The sequence below is a fragment of the Saccostrea echinata genome, unplaced genomic scaffold, assembly GCF_033153115.1.
Source record: "Saccostrea echinata isolate AGI-Se365-2 ecotype Australia unplaced genomic scaffold, CSIRO_AGI_Sech_v1 ptg000054l, whole genome shotgun sequence".
NCBI lineage: Eukaryota > Metazoa > Mollusca > Bivalvia > Ostreida > Ostreidae > Saccostrea > Saccostrea echinata.
In genome coordinates, this window is record NW_026889803.1 from 24,617,628 (window position 1) to 24,644,515 (window position 26,888).

A 26,888-nucleotide genomic window follows, 5' to 3' on the forward strand; every position below is an offset into this window, starting at 1 on the left:
TTTATACTCTGTGGGTCATCTAAATTGTTGTATTATACTTAGGTGGCCGTTAAGGCCCTTGGGCTTCTTGTTAGACTATGGACCTGACTCGAGAACTCCTTGACCAATTTTTGTCAAATTTGTCACAGTGTATCCTTGGCCCAAGGGCTCTCATTAATATTAAATCTAGGGATGTGACCCTTAAACAAGGGGAGATTATTAGGAAAATAAAAAACAAAAGAACTGGTTGCTAAAAAATCTTCTTCTCAAGAACCACTGGGCAGATTATCACCAAACTTACAGAAAGGATGAGGATATGTTGAAGATTAAAAATTGTTCAAGGCATCACCCTGGGGCAAAGGGCGTGGTCTCAAGGTCACTTCAAAGTTGACCAAAAATTACATTTTATTAAAATGTTGATATTTTGCTTACTATAAGGACTAGGATCATCAAATCTTGTCAGTTGATGCATCTAAGGACCTCCAGTCATGTTGATTCAAAAGTAGGTCATGGTGACCTACTTTTTAAATTTGCGGTAGTTGGCTTTCAGTTTGATTTAGAGGCATATTTTGAATAATTTAAGGCCTATGATCATCAAACTTTGTCAGTTGATGCATCTTGGGTACTTGAATACGTCAACTAAAAAGTAGGTCACCTTGACCTACTTTTTGAATTTTATGGCTAATCTTTTCAAAACATTTAAGGTCATTAATTAGAATACTGAGAGGTTTAGAATCATTAAATCTTGTAAGGTGATGCATCTTGGGGCCATAAAACATGTTTATTAAAAAGTAGGTCACAGTGACTTACTTTTTGAACTTTGCAGGCATTCGAGTTCAAAGCGTTTTAGAGGTATATTTTTGACATTTTAAGGCCCATGATCATAAAACTTTGTAGTTTGCTGCATCTTGGGTCCTCAAAAAACGGTAACTGAAAACTAGGTCATTGTGACCTACTTTTTAGATTTTATGGCTATATTTAAATATTTTGGGTAGTTTTCGGCTTAGAATCATCAAACTTTGTCAATTGATGCATATTGGGTCCTCGGAGTACGTCTACTAAAAAGAAGGTCACTGTGACCTACTTTTCAATTTATGTGGCTATAATTTAATATTCAGTTACTAATTGGCTTAGAATCATCAAACTTTGTCAGTTGATGCATCTTGGGTCTTTGGAAGAAGCTGACTGAAAAGTAGGTCACTGTGACCTACTTTTCAAATTATATGGCTAAAATTAAATATTTTGAGTACTAATTGGCTTAGAATCATCAAACTTTGTCAGTTGATGCATCTTTGGTTCTAGGAGTATGTCGACTTACATGTAGGTCACTCTGACCCACTTTTGAAATTTTATGGCTATATTTAAATATTTTTGGATACTTATTTGCTTAGAGTCATCAAACTTTGTTGGTTGATGCATCTTGGGTGCTTGGAGTTCGTCGATTGAAAAGTAAGTCATTTTGACCTGATCAAATATTTTTCAGGTATTAATTGGCTTAGAATCATCAAATTTTGTCAGTTGATGCATCTTGGGTCCTCAAAGCATGTCAACTGAAAATTAAGTCACTGTAACCTGATCAAATATTTTTCAGGTATTAATTGGCTTAGAATCATCAAATTTATCTTGGTCCTCAAAGCATGTCAACTGAAAAGTAGGTCACTGTGACCTACTTTTGAAATTTTATGGTTATAATTTAATGTTTCGAGTACTAATTGGCTTTAGAATCATCAAATTTTGTCAGTTGTTGCATCTTGGGTCCTCGGAGTATGTCAACTGAAAAGTAGCGCTAGGCCAACATGACCTACTTTTGAAATTTTATGGCTTTATATACTGTAAATCGTTTTAATTCCACGGTGTTAAAATTTCACGATTTCTCAAAAAGTACTAATCGCGATGGTTTTAATTTCACGCTGCAAGAAATTAATTTAAATTTCGTATAAGCATTTAAACGTTTTTAAAAACTAATGATAGCATTCACTATGGATTTAATTTCACGGAAAATGATGAATTGTGAACATAACCATCATGATTATTTGCCAATCTACAGTAAATATTTCAGGTACTATTTGGCTAAGAATTATCAAACTTAGTTGATGCATCTTGGGTCCTCAGAGAATGACAAGTGATAAGTAGGTCACCATGACCTACTGTCAGGTACTAATTGGCTTAGAATCATCTTGGGTACTCAGAGTGTTTTATCTAAAATGTAGGTCATAATGACCTACTTTTGGAATTTCAAGGCTTTATTTAAATATACAGGATACTTAGAGGCTTCAAATAAAAATGATACTGGTTGTACAATTTATCAGAAGAGCGATTCAAGGCCCTTGGGCCTCTTGTTTTAATCCTGAATCGGGAGAGGGCAATCACGTAAACATTGCCTTTTAAATTTCCAAGGAAAAAAATCCGTATATTTTAAAATAAAAATTAAAATTTAAAGGAAGAAAGGAATGGCGTACAAATTCATATCATTAAAGAAATGGAAAAGAAAACCTTTTTTTCATAATGTTGCATATTTCGTATTATTTTATTGATTCTTAATAATTTAGTAGTTCATACTACATGTATACAAGTACACTTTATTGTAACTGATCTCTCGATCTCTCGATCTCTCTCTCTGTATTTTTTTGAGTCATTTATTTTCTATAATGTAAATTATGTCAACAAATCTTACTTTATCGTCAATGCATTCGCTCTCAGAAAAATTAGCATATCATTATAAAAACGTTTTGAAATGCATGATCAGTGACAAATTAAAATTACTGAAAGATTAAGCCTGTGTCAAATTCTGGAAGGGGGATATTCCAAAATAAATATTTTCTCTCCATTTATTTACAAAAACGTTTATTTCTTTTCTCTGAGGACTTTAATTTTGGAGTTAGAATTAGTTGGAATGTCGTAAGAAGATAATATTTTATATTAATAATATTTTATGCATGCTTCCTACAAGGTCCCTATAAATTCATGTATATTTCTTTTATTTGTGTTATTCTACATACATGTACACAATAGGCATGTTCATGTTTTTTGTGCATGTGCAATGCTGTGTTGTCAAGGACTTAGTCCATAGACTAAGCGTACTTTTAACAACTAGGTTTATGCCGCCTCGTGAAATGCAAAATACGCCCGACTAAGTTTTGGCATACACCCCGGAACTAGACTAATGATAAGTTCAAAATTTACGACTTTTCATGAAAGGGGCCCAGATCTGTAGCTCGCTGATCTGAAAAAAAATTGGGGTGTACTATAGAGCTACAGTGCCATCCCTAGAACAAGATGTGTTTGTGAAACACTGATTCCCCCATATGGCAACTTATAGCAAAGGTTAAACTTTCTCAAATGTTAATCAAATATGTTACAACCCAAAGTAAGGTCTCGTCTCGAGAAATATACCTGTGAAATATGAAAGCCCTAGCAGCAAGCATTGAATAGATATGGAAAAGGTTAAAAGTTTTTCAAAAGTAAGTAAAACATCAAGGTCAAGGTCAAATGGTTAAAATTAATAGTGCCCAAGGAAAGGCCTTCTCACAAGAAATGCACATGTGAAATATGAAAGCCCTAGCACAAATCGTTCAAAAGTTATGGCCAAGGTAAAAGTTTTTCAAAGGTTTTTCAAAAGTAGGAACACCCGCGTGGCGCAGTGGTAGAGCGTCTGCTCTAGAGTCGCGGAGTAAGGAGTTGATCCTTACGTCACGGGTTCGAATCCCACTGTGGGACGCAGACACCGGTCCTTCGGATGAGACTGTATAAACCGAGGTCCCGTGTCGCAGAAGGTGCTGGCACGAAAAAGATCCTTCACTGCTCAATGGCCCTAAGTGCCGAGCATAGGTTCAAAATTTGCAGCTCTCCACCGGCAAGTGATGGCGTCTCCATATGAGTGAAAAATTCTCGAGAGGGACATTAAACAACATACAAACAAACAAACAAAAGTAGGAACTCGGCGTTAAACAATAAACAATCAATCGATCAAAAGTAGGTCAAACTCCAAGGTCAGTGGATTACAATTGTTGGTATCCAAAGGAAGGTTTTGTCACAAGGAATAGACATGTTAAATTTGGAAAGCCTTAGCACCAACTGTTCAAAAGTCATGGCCAAGGTTAAAGTTTTACGAAAGTAGGTCAGACTCCAAGGTCAAAGGGTCAAAGCAGTTGGTATCCAAAGGAAGGTCTTGTCACAAGGATTACATAAGTATGAAAGCCCTAGCACCAACCGTTGAAAAGTCCAAGGTTAAAGTTTGGTAAAATTTTGCAAAAACTCCAAGGTCAAAAGGTCAAATATGATGCTACCCAAAGAAAGGTCTTGTCACAAGGAATATACAAGTGAAATATGAAAGCTATAGCTTCAACCAATCAAAAGTAATGGGCAATGTTAAAGTTTTGCGGACAGACAAACAGACAGACAGACGGTCGGACAGGGCAAAAACTGTATACCCCCGAATCTTCGATACGGAGGCATAAAAAAGTACTGTATATTTTTGCGCACAAAGGTTGCGCTCGGTTCTTGATTAATCTCTCCATATTCTTACGTCAACTGCATAAAAGTTGGATTTCAAAAAAATCCTTAGACCTCAGTCAACTACTCTCATAGTTGACATCTTGTACGAAGTGCGTTGGACGGAATTACTCTCCTCCCTCCCCCCTGAAAAAAAGTAGGCGAAATTTCGATGGTCTCAATTACAAGCCCATGAGGGCTATTAACTACAGTTATAAGGAATATAGTAAAAGATTATTTTAGGAACACACAGTTAGTAATGTTTTGAGAATGCAGTTTGAAAAACACGGAGAAATAAATAAAGAGCGCACCTTTTTGTGCACAAGAAATATATACACTTTTAAGCTCACCTCAGCCGAAGGCTCAAGTGAGCTTTTCTGATCGGAATTTGTCCGTTGTCTGTTGTCGTTGTCCTTGTAAACTTTTCACATTTTCATCTTCTTCTCAAGAACCACTGGGCCAATTTCAACCAAACTTGCCACAAAGTATCCTTGGGTAAAGGAAATTCAAGTTTGTTCAAATGAAGGGCCATGCCTTCTTCAAAGGGGAGATAATTATGAATTTGTGAAAAATTAATGGCATCATTTAAAAATCTTTTTCTCAAGAACCACTGTGCTTGAAAATATGAAACTTATATGGAAGCATCCTCAGGTAGTAGATTCAAGTTTGTTCAAATCATGACCCCCAGGGGTAGGGTGGGGCCACAGTGGGCAATCAAAGTTTTAAGTAGGAATATATAAGAAAAATCTTTAAAAATCTTCTTCTCAAGAACAGCAAAGCCATGATTGGTCATATTTATATGGAAGCATCCTCAGGTAGTGTAGATTCAGGTTTGATCAAATCATGACCCCAAGGGGTAAGGTGGGGCCACAATGGGCAATCAAAGTTTTACATAGGAATATATAGGAAAAATCGTTAAAAATCTTCTTCTCAAGAACAACAAAGCCATGATTGGTCATATTGTTATGGAAGCAACCTCAGGTAGTGTAGATTCAAGTTTTTAGGTCACCTGATGGATGGGGCTAAAACCTTTAAAAATCTTCTTCTTTACCCCTGGACATCAAGTAGTCAAACTGTTGGCATGATTGTAATAAGCATTGAGCCCTCTACCAAAATTGTGAAATTCATGGCCCCAGGATCAGGGGTTCTGGTGCTAGGGAGTGGCTATATAGATCATATAGTGAAAGTGCATTCTTCTTCTCTGCTCCAGGGTATCAAATAAACTAATTAAGTACATAGTTATGAAGAGCAAGAGTGCCTCTTCCAAAATTGTGAATTTCATGGCCCCAGGGTCAGGGGTTCTGGTGTTAGGGTGGGGCTCTATTGATTATATAGTGAAAATGCATTAATTAGGGCCCCGCAAGGATTTGCGGGTGCCCTATAGTAATCACTCTGTCTGATGCTAAGTTTGGTTCTCTATGTCATCCAGTTTGGAGCTGGGGTGGTGGGGTAGATTCCTTAACTTTACATTAGAATGAATGCCAGGGCAAAGAGAGATAACTGCTGAGAATGTTCCAATTGTAAACTATGAAAGCTGCAACTAGTCCCATGGGATTAATTAACTTTCCTCTTGAAGAGAATCCAAAGCATTATCTGTTTCTGTCAAACAGAGATTAATTAACACCTCTGTCTGCAAATGAAGTTTGTTTTGAAGTTAAGGTCAATTCTGAATGATGTTTACATTCTATGAAATGTGGATTTAAATAATGTTCATACTTTATATTGGTAAAATATACAATGAGTTATGATTTTATTGAATTCTAAAAACAAGATATACATAAAGATATGTTTTTTTTTTTTTTTTATTTATTTATTTTATTTATTCATTTTTTTTTTTTGGCTGCTGTTTTAAATTCAAGAATACTATTAATTTTAATGGGTAGTCCAATAATAAACTCATTCTATCATTACTGAAAGAGTTCTTATTGTAAACTTGGAAGAAAAGGATAAGAGAGCAGTACAATTAATCCCTTGGGATTAATTATCTTGTCTTGGGCAGAAAATTTTCCAGGCTTATCTTTATTTGTCACTTTAAGATAAATTAACCTTTGTCTGCAACTGATGTTTGTTTTGAAGTTAAGGTCAAGACTTGGTGATATTTGAAAACACATGCTTTATTCTTGTTTGAATATACATTTAATTGAGTTATTATAGATATTATGTTTTTTACTGCTTTATGTAAATACAGGGATACTCTTTACAGGTTGTTAGATATTTAGGAATTATCTTGAAATTTTATAAATAAAGTTGTTATTGCATGTTCTTCATATATTTTTAAATTTTTCTAATCGATTAAAATTCTCATTCTGTAAGCTGCACTCTTATATTTCTACCCCTTGGTGGGGCCCTTGCTGACTGGTCAGTTTTCTAGTTCTTTGAAAATCTTCTTCTCTGTACCTTGGGATTAAATAAACTAACCAAGTATATAGTTATGATGAGCAAGAGTGCCTCTTCCAAAATTGTGAATTTCATGGCCCCAGGGTCAGGGGTTCTGATGTTAGGGCGGGGCTCTACTAATTATATAGTGAAAATGCATTAATTATTTGAAAATCTTTTTCTCTGCTCCTGAGAATTAAATAAAGTAATTAAGTACATAGTTATGATGAGCAAGAGTGCCTCTTCCAAAATTGTGAATTTCATGGCCCCAGGATCAGGGATTCTTGTGTTAGGGTGGGGCTCTATTGACTATATAGTGAAAATGCATTAATTCTTTGAAAATCTTCTTCTCTGTACTTGGGGATTAAATAAACTAACCAAGTATATAGTTATGATGAGCAAGAGTGCCTCTTCCAAAATTGTGAATTTCATGGCCCCAGGATCAGGGATTCTTGTGTTAGGGTGGGGCTCTATTGACTATATAGTATATGCATTAATATGCATTAATTCTTTGAAAATCTTCTTCTCTGTTCCTGGGTATTAAATAAACTAACCAAGTAAATAGTTATGGTGAGCAAGAGTGCCTTTTGAGCATGGCTGCCTTTTTAGAAATAGTGAATTTCATGGCCCCAGGGTCAGGGGTTCAGGTGTTAGGGTGGGGCTCTGTTGATTATTTGCATTAATTCTTTGAAAATCTTCTTCTCTGCTCCTAGGTATTAAATAAACTAACTTAGTGCATCAGGGTTGGCAAAAAACTGGGAAATACTCGTATTTCCCAGGACGGTGGGAAATACTGGTAATTACCGGGAATTACTGGTATTTCCCAGGAAATACTGGGAAATAAGAAATAGCTACATATTTCATTCATATCGACATGTAGTACACCTTATTGGCTAAGATATCTACTTGGCATCACTGTCCCTGATTAAAAAATTCTGGTTTCAAAGTTATTCATTTTATATAATCATAACACAGCATACTCATATACCAGTCATGAGTGTCATTTGTTTCATGCTCTAGTCAGATATAGTCTATGAAGGTCCATGAAATGAACCCGGAGATCCCAATTGGTTTTTTTATCTAAGAAAATTCTAAAATGTAGAATATGGTATAAATATCAAATCTAAGAAAAAGCCTTTCAGTTCTACTCAAGGTAATTATCTCTTAAAACAGGAGCACAAAACTGTCCAGAGCAATTTGTTAAAACAACATGATTGTTTGTAATAACTACAGTGTTGATAGAGGGATTAAAACAAGTTAAATGTTGTTGTTTTTTGTTCTTGGATTTATAATTAATAAACTTAATAATTTTACAAAAATGAAGAGAAACTTGAATTGGAAAACTTCACTTTTACACAGCCAGGGAAATGTTTCAGAATGCTGAAGGGTATGGGACGTGGAGTAGTGATACATTCTGAATATGTTCAATTGCAGTTTGAGACATAAATTATTCATCTTCTGTTTACATGTTTATTTTATTTCTGAATTTTGTATAAGATTGAATGAATTAAAGAAATAAAAAACTTAAACTTTGTACATGTTGTACAATATTTCCCAGTATTTCCCAATTTAGAGAAATTTGTAGTATTTCCCGGGACGGGAAATACCGCTATTTACCACTGGTAATTCCCACCACTGGTATTTCCCCACCAACCCTGTAGTGCATAGTTATGATGAGCATGGTTGCCTCTTCCAAAATTGTGAATTTCATAGCCCCTGGGTCAGGGGTTCTGGTTTCAGGATGGGGCTCAATTGATATATATAGTGAAAATGCATTATTTCTTTGAAAATCTTCTCTCTCCTGGATATTAAATAAACTAAGTACATAGTTATGATGAGCATGGCTGCCTCCTCAGAAATTGTGAATTTCGTGGCCCCTGGGTGAAGGGTTCTGGTGTTAGGGCGGGGCTCTACTGATTATATAGGGAAAATGCATGAATTCTTTCAAAATCTACTTCTCTGCTCCTGGGTATTATTCAAACAAAGGAAGTGCATGGTTATGATAAGGAAGAATGCCTCTTCCAAAATTGTGAAATTCATGGCCCCTGGTTCAGGGGTTCTGGTGAAGGGGGGGGGGCTCTATTGATTTTATAGTGAAAATGCATAATTTCTTTCAAAATATTTTTTCTACTACTGGCAATAAAGCAAAGAAATAAGTGTATAGTTATGATGAGCAAAGTGCTTCTTCCAGAATTGTGAGTTCATGGCCCGTGGGTACACTGTAAGATGTTCTGATGTAAGGGGGGTACTTTATTTATTTAATAATATAGTGAACATGCATTTCTTTGAAAATCTATGCTTCTGGGCATATTCGAGGCAAACAGAGCAAAATTTTTAACATGCAAGGGTATTTTTACCACAATTTTGAACACCTGGATTATTTAGTCAAGTGTTCTGGTCCTGGCCAGGGCTCTATGAACTTGTATTCTGCTGAGCAAAGTTATTCCCCTTTGCCATTCACCTTTGATAATTAATCACTGTAAATAATGTATTTGAAAGGTTAATAGAATAAGAGAATTATGCAAGAATATTTATTGTATAATACAAAAAGTACTTTCATAGTTTTAATGATCAGGTAGACTTGGAAGTAATAGATGAATAAAAGTGAGACAAAAATAACTTATCTTTTTTAATTTTCTTCAATTAGGCCAAGAGAGACCAATGTGATAAGTAGTAATATGGGGTCAAAAATAGACATTTTGGTAATAGTCTGCATGGTAATAGTGATACATGGGGGACAGATAGATTCTATACCAATTATTGTGTTGATGCTTAGCATACTATTTTTCTTGCTTTTGGGCAACAAAGCTTCATATATCAGTTTATGGATCCTCTAAATTGTTGTATTGTACTCAGGTGACCGGTAAGGCCCTTGGGCCTCTTGTTTTTTTTTTTCAAATCATGACCCCCAGGGGTAGGGTGGGGCCACAATGGGCAATCAAAGTTTTACATAGGAATATATAGGAAAAATTTTCTTCTCAAGAACAGCAAAGCCATGATTGGTCTTATTTATATGGAAGCATCCTTAGGTAGTTTAGATTCAAGTTTGTTCAAATCATGACCCCCAGGGGTAGGGTCGGGCAACAATGGGCAGTCAAAGTTTTACATAGGAATATATAAGAAAAATCTGTAAAAATCTTCTCAAGAACAACAAAGCCATGATTGGTCATATTTATATGGAAGCATCCTCAGATAGTGTAGATTCAAGTTTGTTCAAATCATGACCCCATGGGGTAGGGTGGGGCCACAATGAGCTATCAAAGTTTTACATACATAGGAAAAAATCTTTTAAAAACTTCTCAAGAACAGCAAAGCCATAATTAGTCATATTTAAATGGAAGCATCCTCGGGTAATGTAGACTCAAATTCTTTTCAAATCATGACCCCCAGGAGAATAGAGGAGCCATAACAGGGGACCATAGTTATAAAAAGGAATACAAATGATATATCAATAAAAATTGTCTTCTTAAGAACAGCAAAGCCATTATTTGTCATATTAATTCAAAAGCATCCCTATGAAGTATAGATTCAAAATTAGTTCAAACCAACACCCATCCCCCCTTAAACCACTTTTATATCAAAACTCTTCAAGACTGAACTGATTTCTGCTTTTTCCTAGCCATAGTGCTCAGGTGAGCGATATGGCCCCTGGGCCTCTTGTTTCATTTGGCGGCACCGTTGCTATCCGATGTGTCAATATATTTTTTTTTTGGAGAGCTACAGTTCTGCAGCTAGTTACGCTTGCGTTTGCGCTCCATTCGTGTTCTGCGTTCGCTCACTGTTCACTGTGTACTAACTGTTCACCAAATTACGTTCAGCGTTCACACACCTTTTGCTCACCGTTCAAGTGGGAAAGTAGAATGTTTCAGGGACTGTAAGTGTTTTGTTAATGATATTCTATTTAAGTAATCATTGTTTTATGTATTTACATGTATGTTGCCTTATTTTCAGAAAGCAATTAAGGAACACAAAATTGATCTTTGGGAACTAGAAAAACCAATGCTAGGAACAGATCATGAGAAAAAGGATCCAAGCTGATGTCATCGAATTTGAATTCTAAATGAAACAAGACATGCTTAAATATCCTAAAAGTCCTTTTTCCTTAGATACTGAAAGAAATTTAGGATTTGAAACTAAATATTATACTATCATTTCAAGTTTGAGAAACGATCACTGTATTTTGTTGGAACACTTGTGAAGAAAAATTAAAGGATATTCACCACACTGCACACTTATTTCAGGGTACTTTTGTGTAATTCGATTGATCCACCATATGAAATTTGCTATAATATATGCATTGTTTTACATAATTTGTAATTATTTCAAGAATTCTTAACGTTACACATATATATGTATTAGACCAAAGTAGAGTAATTGAAATTCATTTGCATGTATTTTACAAAGACGATTTTTAGAAACAAAGTTGGGGGAGCTTATGTAATACCCTCGGCGTCGACGTCCCAGGTTAAAAGTTTTCAAGTACTTCTATGACCTGTGGCAACGCACTTTGAAAAAATTACGCACTTTGAAAAAAATTTTCAAAGTGCGTTAATTTTGGGACAAAATCAACGCACTTTGAAAAAATTTTTCAAAGTGCGTTGAATTTGGGACCAAATCAACGCACTTTGAAAATTTTTTTCAAAGTGCGTTAAGAGTGTACATAATAATTTTTTACCATGTACACACTTAACGCACTTTGAAAAAATGTGTATAAAACAAAAATTTTGGACTTGAATTTTAGTAATAGACAACATTATCCCCTCGCAACGTTTGAGGGGATATAGTAACGCGATTATGTTTGTAAGTGTGTGTGTTAGTTTTTCCTGTGCGAAACGGAAGTGACGTAATTTGCATCGAGATAGCTATCATATTCAATATGAACATACGCTAGACTGATTAAAGATATATACGCTATAACTTGCGTAAGTTAAAAATAAAGTTGGAAATTTATTTATTTTGGTTACCAAATAAAGTTACGGAATTATTGTAAATTACAAAATTGGAAATGAACACATGATAAAGATCTCAAATTATAATTATTTATTATCCTACTAGGACAGTAATGCCTCTATTTAAATTCATGCATCATGTGACACCGTCGCTAATTTTAGATTGATAAACAAAAATGGCGTCAAGAAAACGAGGTAGGCCGTTTGGTATACAAAATAACTTTTGACATGGATGGCATACGTTTTATGCTTAAAGATACTTATCTTTGAAAACAACCAGTATTAACCATCTACTCTGTAATGACAGATATTAACTTTTATTCAAAATCGTAGTCAAAATGCAACGTACCTCGTTGTCTATGATTTCCCGCGGACATGCGTGTCTATATACTGTTTACGCACTTCCTTCATCAATATTCATGAATAGGCTGAATTCTTAATTGCAGATCTTGCTTATTGTTTTGTAATTACAACGACTTATTTAGTAAAACTTTGTGGAAAGTAATTATTTTTTATTACACATCATGTTTCTCAAATCATTTAGTCATTTTGTGTCACATAAAAAATCGCGTTTATATAGCGTGTATATCTTTAATTTGATAGTAATAAAATAAAAGATTAGCCACAATATTCATTTGATTGGAACTTTTACAAGGGCACCGCAAAGCGGAGCATTCCTTCCCAAAAAGCATATTCTATAAATCAAGGCAGCATTTATATATATATAGAGAGAGAGAGAGAGAGAGAATTTTCAGGGTAGAGAAAAATCATAATTGCTCCTTTTTCCATTTAAGTCACATCCACCGAACTTATTACAGACTGAATTAAAATAAAAAAGGAAAGAAATTATCAAACAATCATTTCTAAAAGATCAATTTCCCTTTTATAAAATTTACGAGAACTGTTGGAAAGAAAACAACCCCTAAAAATCTTTAAAACGTGTATATCTCAGATCCTGAAGTGACATCATCACTGAAAAAGTATTAAACTAGGTTCAGATAATTATTTATCATACCTAAAATTTGCAAGAATATTGACCAAGCCGTGCACATTTTTTTAAAGTGCGTTAATATGGTCGATATTAACGCACTTTGAAAAAAAAATAAAATTTTTCAAAGTGCGTTAAAGTGGTCTCAAAATTAACGCACTTTGATTTTTTAGCTCACCTGAGCCGAAGGCTCAAGTGAGCTTTTCTGATCAAAATTTGTCCGTTGTCTGTCGTCGTCGTCGGCGTCGTCTGCGTCGTTGTTGTCGTAAACTTTTCACATTTTCATCTTCTTCTCCAGAACTACTGGGCCAATTTCAATCAAACTTGGCACAAAGTATCCTTGGGTGATGGGGTTTCAAGTTTGTTCAAATGAAGGGCCACGCCCTCCTCCAAGGGGAGATAATTACGAAATAGCAAAAAATTAATGGCATTATTGAAAAACTTCTTCTTAAGAACCAGTGGGCCAGGAAAGATGAAACTCATGTGGAATTATTGTCAAGTAGTGTAGATTCAGGTTTGATCAAATCATGACCCCCGGGGATAGGGTGGGGCCACAATGGGCAATCAAAGTTTTACATAGGAATATATAGGAAAAATCTTCTTCTCAAGAACAGCAAAGCTATGATTGGTCATATTTATGTGGAAGCATCCTCAGGTGGTGTAGATTCAAGTTTGTACAAATCATGACCCCCAGGGGTAGGGTGGGGCCACATTGGACAATGAAAGTTTTACATTGGAATATATAGGAAAAATCTTCAAAAATCTTCTTCTCAAGAACAGCAAAGCTATGATTGGTCATATTTATGTGGAAGCATCCTCAGGTGGTGTAAATTCAAGTTTATACAAATCATGACCCCCAGGGTTAGGGTGGGGCCAAAATGGACGATCAATGTTTAACATAGGTGTACATAGGAAAAATCTTCAAAAATCTTCTTCTCAAGAACAGCAAAGCTATGATTGGTCATATTTATGTGGAAGCATCCTCAGGTGGTGTAGATTCAAGTTTATACAAATCATGACCCCCAGGGTTAGGGTGGGGCCAAAATGGACGATCAATGTTTAACATAGGTGTACATAGGAAAAATCTTCAAAAATCTTCTTCTCAAGAACAGTAAAGCTATGATTGGTCATATTTATGTGGAAGCATCCTCAGGTGGTGTAGATTCAAGTTTGTTCAAATTATGACCCCCGGGGGTAGGGTGGGGCCACAATGGACGATCAAAGTTTTACATTGGAATATATAGGAAAAATCTTCAAAAATCTTCTTCTCAAGAACAGCAAAGCTATGATTGGTCATATTTATGTGGAAGCATCCTCAGGTGGTGTAGATTCAAGTTTGTTCAAATCATGACCCCCGAGGGTAGGGTGGGGCAACAATGTATGATCAAAGTTTTACATAGGAATATATAGGAAAAATCTTTAAAAATCTCAAGAACAGCAAAGCCTAGGTTTGTCATATTTATACGGAAGCATCCTCAGATAGAAGTGTAGATTCAAGTTTGTTCAAATCATGACCCCCCCCCCACTCCCTTTTTAGGGGTAGGTTGGGACCACTTGTGCATTTATGCTTTTCAATACTAAACTGATTTTTCCTTTTTTCCTAGCCACAGTGCTCAGGTGAGCGATCTGGCCCTTGGGCCTCTTGTTTTTTTCAAAGTGCGTAATTTTTCAAAGTGCGTTGTAACAATGCCCTATATTAATCAGAGATGCATGGATGATGCTTCTAGTATGTTTCACTGTACCAGTCAAACTTTAAGATGCAATTTCAGCTGAAGAATGTTTTGGAGCAGGTTAAAGTTCTTGGAGCAGGCCTCATTTCCAAGTAACTATAAGTCCTATATTGACCAAACTTGCATGGACGATAGATTTAAGGATGCACAATACTGGACTTGCTTCGAATGCTGGATCTGACCTACATTTTCCGGATGAGTGACTAGGTTAAAGTTTTCGGAGCAGGTCTCATTTCCAAGTAACTATAAGCCTATATTGACCAGACTTGCATGGATGATAAACCTAAGGATGCACACTACTGGACTTGCTTCGGATGCTGGATCTGACCTACATTTTGCGGATGAGTGACCAGGTTAAAGTTTTTGAAACAGGTCCATTTCCAAGTAACTATAAGTCCTATGTTGACCAAACTTGCATGGATGATACATCTAAGGATGCACACTACTGAACTTACTTCGGATGCTGGATCTCACCAACATTTTCTGGTTGAGTGGTCAGGTTAAATTAAGTTTTAGGAGCAGGTCTCATTTCCAAGTAACTATAAGCCCTATATTTACCAAACTTGCATGGATGATAAATCTAAGGATGCACAATACTGAACTTGCTTTGGATGCTGGATCTGACCTAATTTTTTCGGAGTTGAACTATGTTCAATCTCCCTTGGTCTTCACGCGCTTTTGATGCGAAGTAATTTGTATTGATTATATAGCGGCTGTCAGTGGGGCTTCTGTGTCGGCCAATTTACTCCTGTGATATTCAGTAGAAAATTCTATAAACATCCGTCATAAAATAATCCATGTAACTTTTCTGAACTAATCTAATTTTGATAACAGATATGTAAATAACTGGTATTATATTGTATTTAACCTACTTTGAGTATTAGATTTCGATCACATTAATATTGATATATACAAACCAAAAAGGTAAAAAAAATTGTGAAGGACCTCATTTGTAGCGCAGAGTCACCTATAAACACTGAGAAGCAAACGAACGACGACTCTGCACAAGAGCAGTTGACACAGTGGCAGGAAATATCTGACTATCTATGGCGCATTGTCTGACGCGAAGTTAAAACTAGCTCACAAAGCAATGTTATTCATATTTTTGTAGACAGCAATATTCGAATGTTTTAATGATATTTATTTGGTAATACTGATTGAAAAATGAAAGAATTTAACATCGATTTGGATATGAACTAGACGAATCCCGCGCAAGCGCGGGAAATTTCCTTTTTACCACTGGTGACGGAAGAATTCCAATAATATATCTGATAGTTATACTGATATAATTTAATTCTGGTTGTAACGCTGTATTTGATTGGATAAAAAAATTAATTTTATATCGTATAAAATAGGTTGCCTACGTCACAATGACTTGCGTCAAAAACATATCGATCCGCCTGACGTTACGTTCAAATTTTGTACAAATTGAAGTCATTTTTTAAGGACAATCATCTTTTTTTCTTACACCAAATGAATGAAAATTAAATTATAAGGAATGAATTTAATAGCTACCCAATTTATACGATATAAACTGGGTTGGAACAGTTTACGCTTTTTTATAAACCGCTTCGCGGTTTATAAAGCGTAAACTGCCCCAACCCAGTTTATACCGTATAAAATGGGTAGCTATTAAATTCATTCCTTAAATGTTACAATGTAGCTACATTCTTATAGCAGGAAGGAATACTTTATTCAAAATACCGCAGTTGCTATAGATTCAAAGTAGATATACGTCACCTCCCTAATTTTGTTTGCGTTTTTCTTCTTCTTCCTTTTTTTTTTTTTTTTTGTAAGCACATGAAAAATGCCAATTTCATTAATTAAGGATGGATTCTACTCATATTTCTTATAATGGCAGAATCTTGATTTTCTGAATACTCAATATTCAGACTGTGTACACTATTTTAACATCCAAAAACCTTGGTGTCATCAGCCTCGATTTTCGGTCAAGGTCATTTGAAAGTAAGTCCTAAAAGTAGTACTTTTGCACAGGAAAGTTTTGAAATTTGTGCACATGAATAAATTTTGCAGACTGAAAAAATATCTTTCACCATAAAATTAAAGTTGTTAATTATTTTTGATAACTAATTGATACGAAATGAGCTGGTGAGAAGAAGACATGAAATCCTTTAAATTCAATGAAAACATTTAATCCGAATTTCCTCGATATTTTTTTTCCAAATTCTCAGTTTTCATGAATTCACATGAAATTTCATCTCAATTTTTACAATTGACCGTATAATGTCAAATATTTAGATGTTTGTCTGATGAATATTCAAAGGTTAAAGATTAATTTACAAGGTAAAAAAGATATGGTAATCAGGCAAATTATTAAGGTATCACACCGGTAATTGTTTTCACTATGTAATTCTATATAGAATAAAAAATCATTAAAAATCAGGTATTCGAATTCATGAAAAAATATTTAGCAGGAAGTGTTAAACGTTACCAGTCACATCAGCTGACACCAAAAAATAGGGTACCTACACGGCATTTTCTGATTTTTTCCATCCGCAAACAGGAATACCCTCAAAACTACGTGTATTTGATGTGTTTATAAACATCCTGTGTGCACCCCAGGAAGTGGCCTCCTATGCCCCCAAAGAAATAGTTCCTGTCAAAAACCTTTCATATTTTACAAAGTACATAAAATATCCTAAGCACAGATACCAAAAATGTAAAAATAGAATAAGGGAAATTAAAAAATTTCTCACAATAAAAAAAATATTTCTTTATTATGTATGGAACTACAATTGACTAAGTTCATTTTGATTGGTCAATTACCGGTGTGATACCTTGAAGGACCTTTGAAGTTGTCAGATTTTTTTCATTTTTGCACCTGAGATTTCTTAAATAACTGTCACTAACATCCTGAAGTCTGGGGATCTAATTCCCATTATTGCTGGAGATATGATGCATTTATCTCCCTTACTTCAGAGCAGTCAAGAATACACACTGAGCACTCTGACAAAAGTTTTTTGTGCATATTTTGAAGCAGAATTTCATCCTTAATAGACTAAGCCTGGCAACCAATTTTGTATCCGTGGAGAGTATATGCACTGTTCTTCACAACAAACAAAAAATAATTCACAAGTCTGAGACCATTATGCAATTATTACATAACAAAATTGCATTTTACCCTCCTAAGAATGAGAGAATTTACAGAAATTGTTAAATATTAGGCTGATAATAAAATCTGCATCTGGTCAATTTATGTTCCAAATAAAGCCTAGATACTTGTCTACAACCTGCTATGCAGAAGTTTATCTAAAAGCTGTGTTGTAACACAGGGCAGTCCAAATGATATCAGCATCTGGGGAGGTTCTGGACAGCTCTGACACTCCATTAAACTTGCTTTGATGATAAGAAAATGGAGAAAACAATTCAGATGTAATTTATTGTTGTGATTTATGTAACTGGCTTTCTCTGCAGACACAAATTAGCCATGAAATTCCAATTGAACATACATAATTATCCTCTTTTCATTAAATTACTTAGGAATTTCAAAGGTGTTTGATGGATTTGCATGATTAATTCAAGATTACAGCTTTTTGTTTCACCAAATTTACATAAAAATTCAACATTTAAATTTAAAAATATAAATCTTAAACATTTTTATGGGTCTTAACACTTTTAAATGTGAATAAATGCAACAAAGAAACTAATATCAGGCCATCCTCCATGATTCTTGGAGGTGGGTGGGTGTACAAAAACTGCTGATAAAATTTATAGGAAGTGACAAAAGAAGAACAGTGCACTTTATTAGCTGAATTATGGTTATTCTGATTTTTTGATTGTGTAAATATGTCAAATTTCTTCATCACTTTAATTTGTAATTTATTAATATTTCAGTACATTAATGTGCTTAACAAATCATGCTAAAATAAACATCCTGACTGAGACTTAATTTAAAAGAGAGGGTCAACACCTACATAAAAGTGGTAAAATGACAAAAAACATTCTCCGGCAAACTGAAAAATCTTGAATGTCAGCTGCGAAAGCATGGAAAAAGTCTAGAGAACCATAACAGGCATACCATGGTGCTAAGTGACATTCTGTACTATATGTGTGATGCATGGTTGGGACTCAGAATAAGTATTCACTCTCATGCCCTGACAGTATTTATGCATTTTTGGTCATAAGCTTCTTATTTTTGAAAAATTCTTAATAAATTTTATTTGTACATTACTTTTATTAGACAAATTTAACTCATTTCATTATTTCTATTCCTCCACTCCAGTAATAAATGAATCACTTAAGGTGAATAAAATGAAAGTAAACCCAGTCTCTGTAAAATTTAACACTTTTTAAAAACATGTCTTACTTCTTCACATTTTATCGCAGTTGTCGCTTTTGTTGAAAACTCATTCGCAAACCCAGAATTAGTCTTTTCTTGAAAAAATCAGCCTAAAGTGCTTTTACGGCAAAGTCTGTAGACACTATAATTGACTGCGGTCAGGTGGTGCACAGAGTTTAAAGTCATCTAAAATAAAAAACCAACATTTTTCTAACTTCTTTCTACATGTCAGATGCATAATCCTACTTTGAAAGTCATAATTTGGAGTTTTGAGGTTAAAACATGACATATTATTAGTATTTTACATAGAAATCTGTATAAATTAATGTCAACCCTGCTTCTAAATTTAAAAATATGTACTTTCACACAGAAAGTTCATAAAATGACATATTTTGTTGAAATATGCCTTTTTAAAATTAAAACTGCCTTTAATATGGGTGTAGATGATTTTACACAATCACCTTCAAGGTATCACACCGGTAATTGTTTTCACTATGTAATTCTATATAGAATAAAAAATCATTAAAAATCAGGTATTCGAATTCATGAAAAAATATTTAGCAGGAAGTGTTAAACGTTACCAGTCACATCAGCTGACACCAAAAAATAGGGTACCTACACGGCATTTTCTGATTTTTTCCATCCGCAAACAGGAATACCCTCAAAACCACGTGTATTCAATGTGTTTATAAACATCCTGTGTGCACCCCAGGAAGTGGCCTCCTATGCCCCCAAAGAAATAGTTCCTGTCAAAAACCTTTATAAAGTACATAAAATATCCTAAGCACAGATACCAAAAATGTAAAAATAGAATAAGGGAAATTAAAAAAATTTCTCACAATAAAAAAAATATTTCTTTATTATGTATGGAACTACAATTGACTAAGTTCATTTTGGTTGGTCAATTACTGGTGTGATACCTTAAAAAAAATTAGCCCGAATTTACTCTACAGTTTTTGAAATCTTCAATTTACAGAATGTTTTTAAAATCTATAAGAAAGATTTTTAATCCCCCAAAATAAAGCAATTTGGTGTAATTGTGACATATATACAATCATTTCTACCAGCTATACATTTCATTTTTATGGTATTTTACACTAATGATATTTATATTCAATTCGAATTTCCTCTGTCATTTTATTCTAATGAATGTTATGTTTGACAATTTTATAAAATACATCAATTTTCTAGTGGCAATTACAGAATATTATCACATACATTCTTCACATGCACAGGACAAATTCTAAGCAACTGAACCTTCAATAAATGTATAGCCAGGAATAATTAATAAACCTTCCAAAAATTATGAGAAAAATCATAAATTTTTCATACACTAGAAAAGATTTCAATACATTATTTATAAGATAAACATGAAATCAATATACATGTATAGTGAACACGCCATATGAATCTAGACATTCAATGCTTAATATATGAATATCAGAGGGACTAATTAATACATGCCTATACATGTATATGTATATGTAGATATACATATATAGGTCCCTGGTATTATGTTATTGGATATTTCACATTTGTCGACTCAATGTGATCATATATTGCATAAAATTTGCTGAAGTTTTAAGATAACATAAAAGCCATCATCAATGAAAATCAAATGCACTTTGACATCTTTGCCTGAAAATGACATTCTTTGAACTTTGTAACAATAATATTCATGCAGCTATTAAACTTAATTTCACATTTAGATGCAAAATACTTATTCAAGGATGAAATTTCTTTTTGAGAATTTGTAACACAAACATTTATTTATCAGTGTCAATAACTTGTGTTGAAATTGAATTAAAAATTACCTCTTGAGGGTTTCTACTGTATGAAAGCCTATAAGGATCAATCTATGGAGAGAAAAGAAATTAAAAGGAGTTATAACGCCTTTCAAAAAAAGCGTAATAATGCGAAAAAAGGCGTTATATCGCCTTTTGAAAAGGCGTAATAACGCGGAAAAAGGCGTTATTACTCCTCTCTAAAAGGTGTTATTACGCCTTGTCAAAAGGCGTTATTACGCCTTTTCAAAATAACGCCTTTTGGAAAAGCGTAATAACGCCTTTTTGTAAGGCGTAATAAAGCCGTGTGCCCCTTGTCATGATCGGACAAAAGGAAAACCTGTAGACAATTCAATGTGTGAATAATGGCCTATTTTAAAAATTGTATGAAAAACGTCAGTCAGAATTCGACTTAATGGTAGATTTTATTTGCTGACAAGGTCATTGTATTGACTATAGAACTTGCGAAATGATGACTTTAAACAAGACTGTTTATATCCTTGTTTCATCAGTTTGTTTGTCAATAGTGGGTGAACCATTGTAACCATTATTGAAATTATACTTACATGTACTATATTTACGAAAAAATGTCCTTTTACTTTTTTCTACATGAATATCCTCTATTTACATACATGTGAGATATTATAATCACAACAAAATCGGTATACATATTATTCAATTATATATGTATATCTAGTAAACTTTAGAGAAATTGAACGACAATGCTTATACTTGCTGATAAAATTAAAAACTAAATATTCATTATATTTATTTCAATAATGGGTCTTGTTTCAAGAGTGATTTATTGAAATAATAGCCACTAATTATTTAAAATTATTTCAATTATTTATTGATATTGGATGCCATGAAGTGTTGTTTTTGAAATACATTCTCAACGATTTCAATAGTGGTCGTCATTTCAAAAGTGGTTACAATGTAGTGTTATTTCTGAAGTGCACTCTCAGCCACTATTAAAATAATTATTCCAAAAGTGGTAGTTATTTCGAAAGTGGTTGAAGTAGGCCTCTTGTTTCGAAGCTCTGAAGAAATTTCACTTGAAAATTAATTCTGCGTGGAATACTTTCAGTGAAATTTTCCGATGCTTGTGCAAATGTGTCTTGCTTTATTTCAATCAAAATCGAAAGCGAGCAGAAATGACTACCATACGGTCAATTATTTTAATTTGGATATGGTAACTGACCACCAAACGGGTTGACCCCCCTATCCCCCCCCCCCCCCCCCCAGTGAAGGGCTGTACCCAATCTGTAAAAAAAAATTGAAGAAGATAACCACATACGTCATAGATCCACTAAACTAAACAAGTAAAAGGTCAAATGAAATCCACGTTATCTTTTTAAAATCTGAGGACAGTGTGTTTATCTGCTCAAGGTAAATTCACATAAGGCTATATTCTGTGTAATGGCAATTATTCATGCTATACAAGCTGCTCAACGAACCATTGATGTCTGACACATTTGCTTTGCCTCTGTCCTTTACTTGCGGTTAGCCATGTGCTAATATTGTTGACCTAAAATGTGGTAAGTTTTTATTTTATAACCAGAGTTATTCATTTATTCATAGTAATTTCTACTTTAACGAAATGCCCATTTTATATATATGTATATATATATATATATATATATATATATATATATATATATATATATATATATATATATATATATATATATAGCGTAACACAAACATTTATTTATCAGTGTCAATAACTTGTGTTGAAATTGAATTAAAAATTACCTCTTGAGGGTTTCTACTCACAGGCACTTGTTTCTGTAATAAATTTTTTAACCCATAGTATAATAATAACACAAGGTATCCAACTCCGAATTACACGGAGTACCCCCCTCCCTCAGAATCGCACTCTTTTACAATTTCAGAAGACATGCACTGGCAAACTGTTTATACCTATGTCTTCTACGATAATTTATCTACACAACCATATATGGCAAGCTTGTCTTTATTTCCTTTCATCTCCATAAACAGCGTCAAAACTCTGCTCGCCGAGCGAAAAGTCGAATTCACCCATGGAATGGTATGTGCTAGTCCCGGGCAGAATGCAAAAATTGAAATCAATGAGTAGAAAAATTTAATAATACTTCCCAGATTTTTAGATAAATAAAAGAAATATACTGCAAGAAAAATATCGTGAAACAAAAGCTTTGTTACTTTAAAAACAGTCTGAACTCAGCCACTGTAATGTGCTATTTTTATCTGCTCAAAAATCCAAGATTTTTCGTACTTCTCGGAATTTGTCGTGACTTTATAAGATAACCGCTAAAACATACCGGTTGTTGGAATTTACAAACATACTTGGCGGCTTAATTTGAAATTTGTTTAAAAATGGAGCAGCAACAAACTGAGAAAAAATTTTGCTCATGGTATGCATAAATTAACATGATGACAATAATATTTAAATATCAATTATAATAAAATGGAATTCTTTCAAAGTGCATTGTATGTAAGCACAGAGAATTCATAAATTTCACAAGCACATGTCCCCCCCCCCCCCCCCCAAAAAAAAATTGTTTGTACAAACAATAAATAAATTTAAAAAAAAAAAGAATATAATGTGATAAGAAGTACATGAATTTTTTAAGGGTTATGAATAAAACTAGTAAATTTTAATTCCTCTCTAATGAAAGTAAAGTGTTACAGACATGTAAAAGGGAATTATGGAGCAACGAAACATAAATTCCATGGCAACAAGTTTGTTCAAATCATGACCCCTGGGGTAAGGGTGGGGCCACAATGGGGGATCAAAGTTTCTATAGGAATATATAGGAAAATATCTTAAAAATCTTCTTCTCAAGAACAACAAAGCCATGTTTAGTCACATTGATATGGAAGTATTCTCAGATATTGTAGATTCAAGTTTGTTCAAATCATGACCCTCGGGGGTAGGGTGGGGTCATAATGTGGGATCAAAGTTTTACAAAAGAATATAAAGGAAAAAATCTTTCTCTCAAGAACAGCAAAGCCATGTTTAGTCATATTGATATGGAAGCATCCTCGGGTAGTGTAGATTAAAGTTTGTTCAAATGATTACCCCTGGGGGTAGGGAGGGGCCACAATGGGGTATCAAATTTTTGCAAAGGAATATAAATATAGGAAAAAATCTTTAAAAATCTTCTACTCAAGAACAGCAAAGACATTTGTTATATTGATATGCAAGCATCCTCAGGTGTTTAAAATTCACCCCCCCCCCCTGTAAATTTTTCAATACTGAATTGATTTGTGCTTTTTCTTAGCCATTGTGCTCAGATGAGTGATGCAACCCATGGGCCTCTTGGTTGATTTTGTAGGCTAGCTGAAAATTTGACAGAGGATAAAAGCAAAGTACTGAATTTAAACAACATGTCAATGGACAAAATATTTAATGAAGCATTTCATGTGTTTCCAAACATTAAAGACACATGCAGTTATGACCATTTGTTTAAAATGTTAAAAAAAATGTTTCCCACAATAAAAAAGTCTTCTGTGTGGGAAAACGGAATTAATGGAACAAAAAGAAAACCTGGTGTTAGAGGCTCAGTATTTGAAGTTCTACCTGAAAAAGCTCTCACCTTTGCAGGTATATCAACATTTGTTCCAAAGCAGTGGAATGTATTAGAAAGAACAGATGAAAATCTAAAATTAGGATTATTGTCCATTGAAAAATTTAATGGAAATTCTGTCCTCACTGAACTAATATTAAAAATACAGGTTTTATTGAACTGTTGGTTGCTGGTACATCAGTAGATCTATCCACGTATCTCATTTCCAATTACACAGAGTTTAATGAAACTGCGATTTCAGGCTTGTTCAAAACTTTGCAGACAGTTTCTCTTTGTAATGGAGTCACCTTACAACCTGGTGAAGCTGACTTCTTCTCCAGTGGAAAAAAAACTGTAAAAGAGATTTATGTTTTTAATAAAACAACAAAAACTGTAATCAGGCATGTGGACTGTGTTAGGGTTGTCCCATTAAATTCCAAGTTAGAAAAATGTGCAAAATGTTCAAATTACATAAAATATAAGAAAATATGGCATTCAAGTAAAAAAAATTCTAACAGTACCAAGGAAAACATTGATCCAAATTTAAAACACTTACCAACAATTATTCAAGAATTGGAGAAACTGGCACCAAATTTAAGTCAAAACCAACTAATGTTGATAGCTACTCAAATTAAATCATCTGAAAGTAAAAACTCCAGGGGAATGAGATGGCCTAAAGAAATAATTAGTATGTCTCTTACCTTGTACAATAGGAATCCATCTGCTTACAGAGACATTATCAAGAATGGGTGGGTGAATCTTCCATCAGAGAGTGTACTGTATCTTTACAAGTCTGCAATTAAACAAAGACCTGGAGTAATTCCTGAGATGATGGAATGGATGAGAAAAGAAGCCATTGACTCAAATATCAGCAAAGAAGGACTGTATGGGGGTATAATTCTTGATGAAATGTCCATTCAAGAGGATCTCCAAATTGTAAATGAAGGCAAAAAGAGTTCCTTGTATGGACTTGTTGAATGTGAACCTGATGTAATGTTAATGCATAATATAAATGAAGGAAAAGTTGAAAATAAACTTGCTAATCATGTTATGCAATATCTGTTTCATGGGGTTACTGGTTTCCGTTGGCCTTTTGCAAACTATCCAACTACACAATCTTCTCCAGTTGATATATTTGTTTCTACATGGAAATGTATTGATGCTTTGTATGAATGGGGATTCAAACCAATATACTGTTGTATGGATGGGTCCAGCAACAATCGCACATTTCTTAAAATGCACTTCCCTGAAAATGACCCTTTGTCTACTGAAATGATTGCTGGGCATTACAAGAACCCTTCAAGAAAAATGATATTTATTATGGATCCATGCCATCTAATCAAAAAAACTGCGTAACAGCATACTTAGTAGTGGTATTCAAGAACATCACCAAAGGTTATTAACTGTTGATGGCAAAACAATTCAATGGCAGATGTGGATTGATGCCTTTAACTGGGACCAAGATAATCATACATTTAAAATTCATTACAAGTTATCTCAGGAGCATATTTATCCAAACAATGCACAAAAGATGAGAAATAAATTGGCATTTGAAACCCTGGACTCTGAAATGTTACATTTAATGAAAACTTACAGTAACACTCTTGGTGAAGCTGGGAAAGCTGCACTGTGTGGTGCCATAGAATTTCTGGAGCATACTAGTACACTGGTTTCCTTTTTCCAGGATCAGCGACCTGTTAAGGACATGAGTGATACAAGATTACTACAGCTAATGGAATCATACAACTGGTTTAAGTCATGGGAGAAAGAAGTTTGTCAGAGTGACACAACTGCCAAGCGTTATAAGAGTTTAATCACTATGGAAACCAGAGAGGATCTTGACTTCATGTATTATGGGACCATGTCGCTTATTAAATTCTGTATTGGAAACATTCACACTGAAATTGTCCCTGCAAGATTAAATAGTGACATAATTGAAAATATTTTCTGTCAACAAAGATCTCTATATCATGGACCTACAACAAATCCTACTTACAATTCCTATAGAACTGGTATAAACAGTGTTATAATTGGAGAGACAGTGGTGTCCAGGAAGTCAAATTCTGGGGGAAAACGTGCATCTTCGTTTGTTGCTGAAATGCCCTCAAAAACCCGTATGAAATTCAGAGGCGTATTACGCCTGGACTTTTTGCAAATCCTGGCGTACAAGAGACGTATTCTTAAAAATACGGTTCATTTTCATGCGTACACGTATTTTTGCCAGAAATACGTCTCCTTTTCTCCTGGCGTAAATTCTTAATCCAGGCGTATTTTTTTCTTAGTCTCTTTCGCACAGGGAAATAAAAACTTAGAAAATTTCAAAAGGCGTATTTTTGGAAATCCTGGTGGATTTTCTGACTTAGTCCTTATTATTAAGAGAGCTAGATAAAAATTTTACTTAGACAACAATCATTCTCCTTTATGTAACTATTGAGTTGCTTTTGTGATACATGTATTAAAATTAACCCCCCAAAAAGTATTTACTCCACATGTAAACATTGATTACATTACAATATTGCCTTTGTTGTATTCATCGCATTTATTAATTTAAAAGCAATTAATTTTAGTAAATTATACTGATTTAATCTTAAATTACTGTGCCATTGATTCCCAAATAAAAAAAATGTTTAATATTATTTCTCTAAATAACTCAAATGATTTTATTTCTAACAAACTTAGTATATTCTTTCATGAATGTTTTAGTGGCTTAATAAAAAATAGCATTTAATTAAATGAATAT

General features: G+C 34.1%; 1 protein-coding gene and 2 long non-coding RNA genes across 4 annotated transcripts in view; 1 reads left to right on the forward strand and 2 right to left on the reverse strand.

The window, feature by feature from the left end:
• The window catches only part of LOC133206154 (TP53-regulated inhibitor of apoptosis 1-like), a 39,605-nt gene extending 28,530 nt beyond the window's left edge, over window positions 1–11,075 (forward strand). The window contains exon 2 of the mRNA XM_061342086.1: window positions 10,798–11,075. Coding sequence (XP_061198070.1) covers window positions 10,798–10,884 — 87 coding nt within the window. The 3' untranslated portion in view covers window positions 10,885–11,075. The remainder of the gene's footprint in view (window positions 1–10,797) is intronic.
• A 7,845-nt stretch (window positions 11,076–18,920) lies between these two features.
• LOC133206157 (uncharacterized) lies at window positions 18,921–22,636 on the reverse strand. 2 transcript variants are annotated; one of them, XR_009723710.1, is made up of 5 exons: window positions 22,521–22,636; window positions 22,353–22,385; window positions 22,055–22,125; window positions 20,628–20,669; window positions 18,921–18,999 (listed from the first exon to the last, which is right to left on the reverse strand). It is a non-coding gene; the product is annotated as an uncharacterized LOC133206157 (long non-coding RNA). The 2 variants fall into 2 exon arrangements; XR_009723711.1 differs by lacking the exon at window positions 22,055–22,125.
• A 1,269-nt stretch (window positions 22,637–23,905) lies between these two features.
• LOC133206327 (uncharacterized) lies at window positions 23,906–26,656 on the reverse strand. Its single transcript, XR_009723743.1, has 4 exons — window positions 26,145–26,656; window positions 25,743–25,842; window positions 24,850–24,941; window positions 23,906–24,500 (listed from the first exon to the last, which is right to left on the reverse strand). It is a non-coding gene; the product is annotated as an uncharacterized LOC133206327 (long non-coding RNA).
• Window positions 26,657–26,888: the final 232 nt, after the last annotated feature.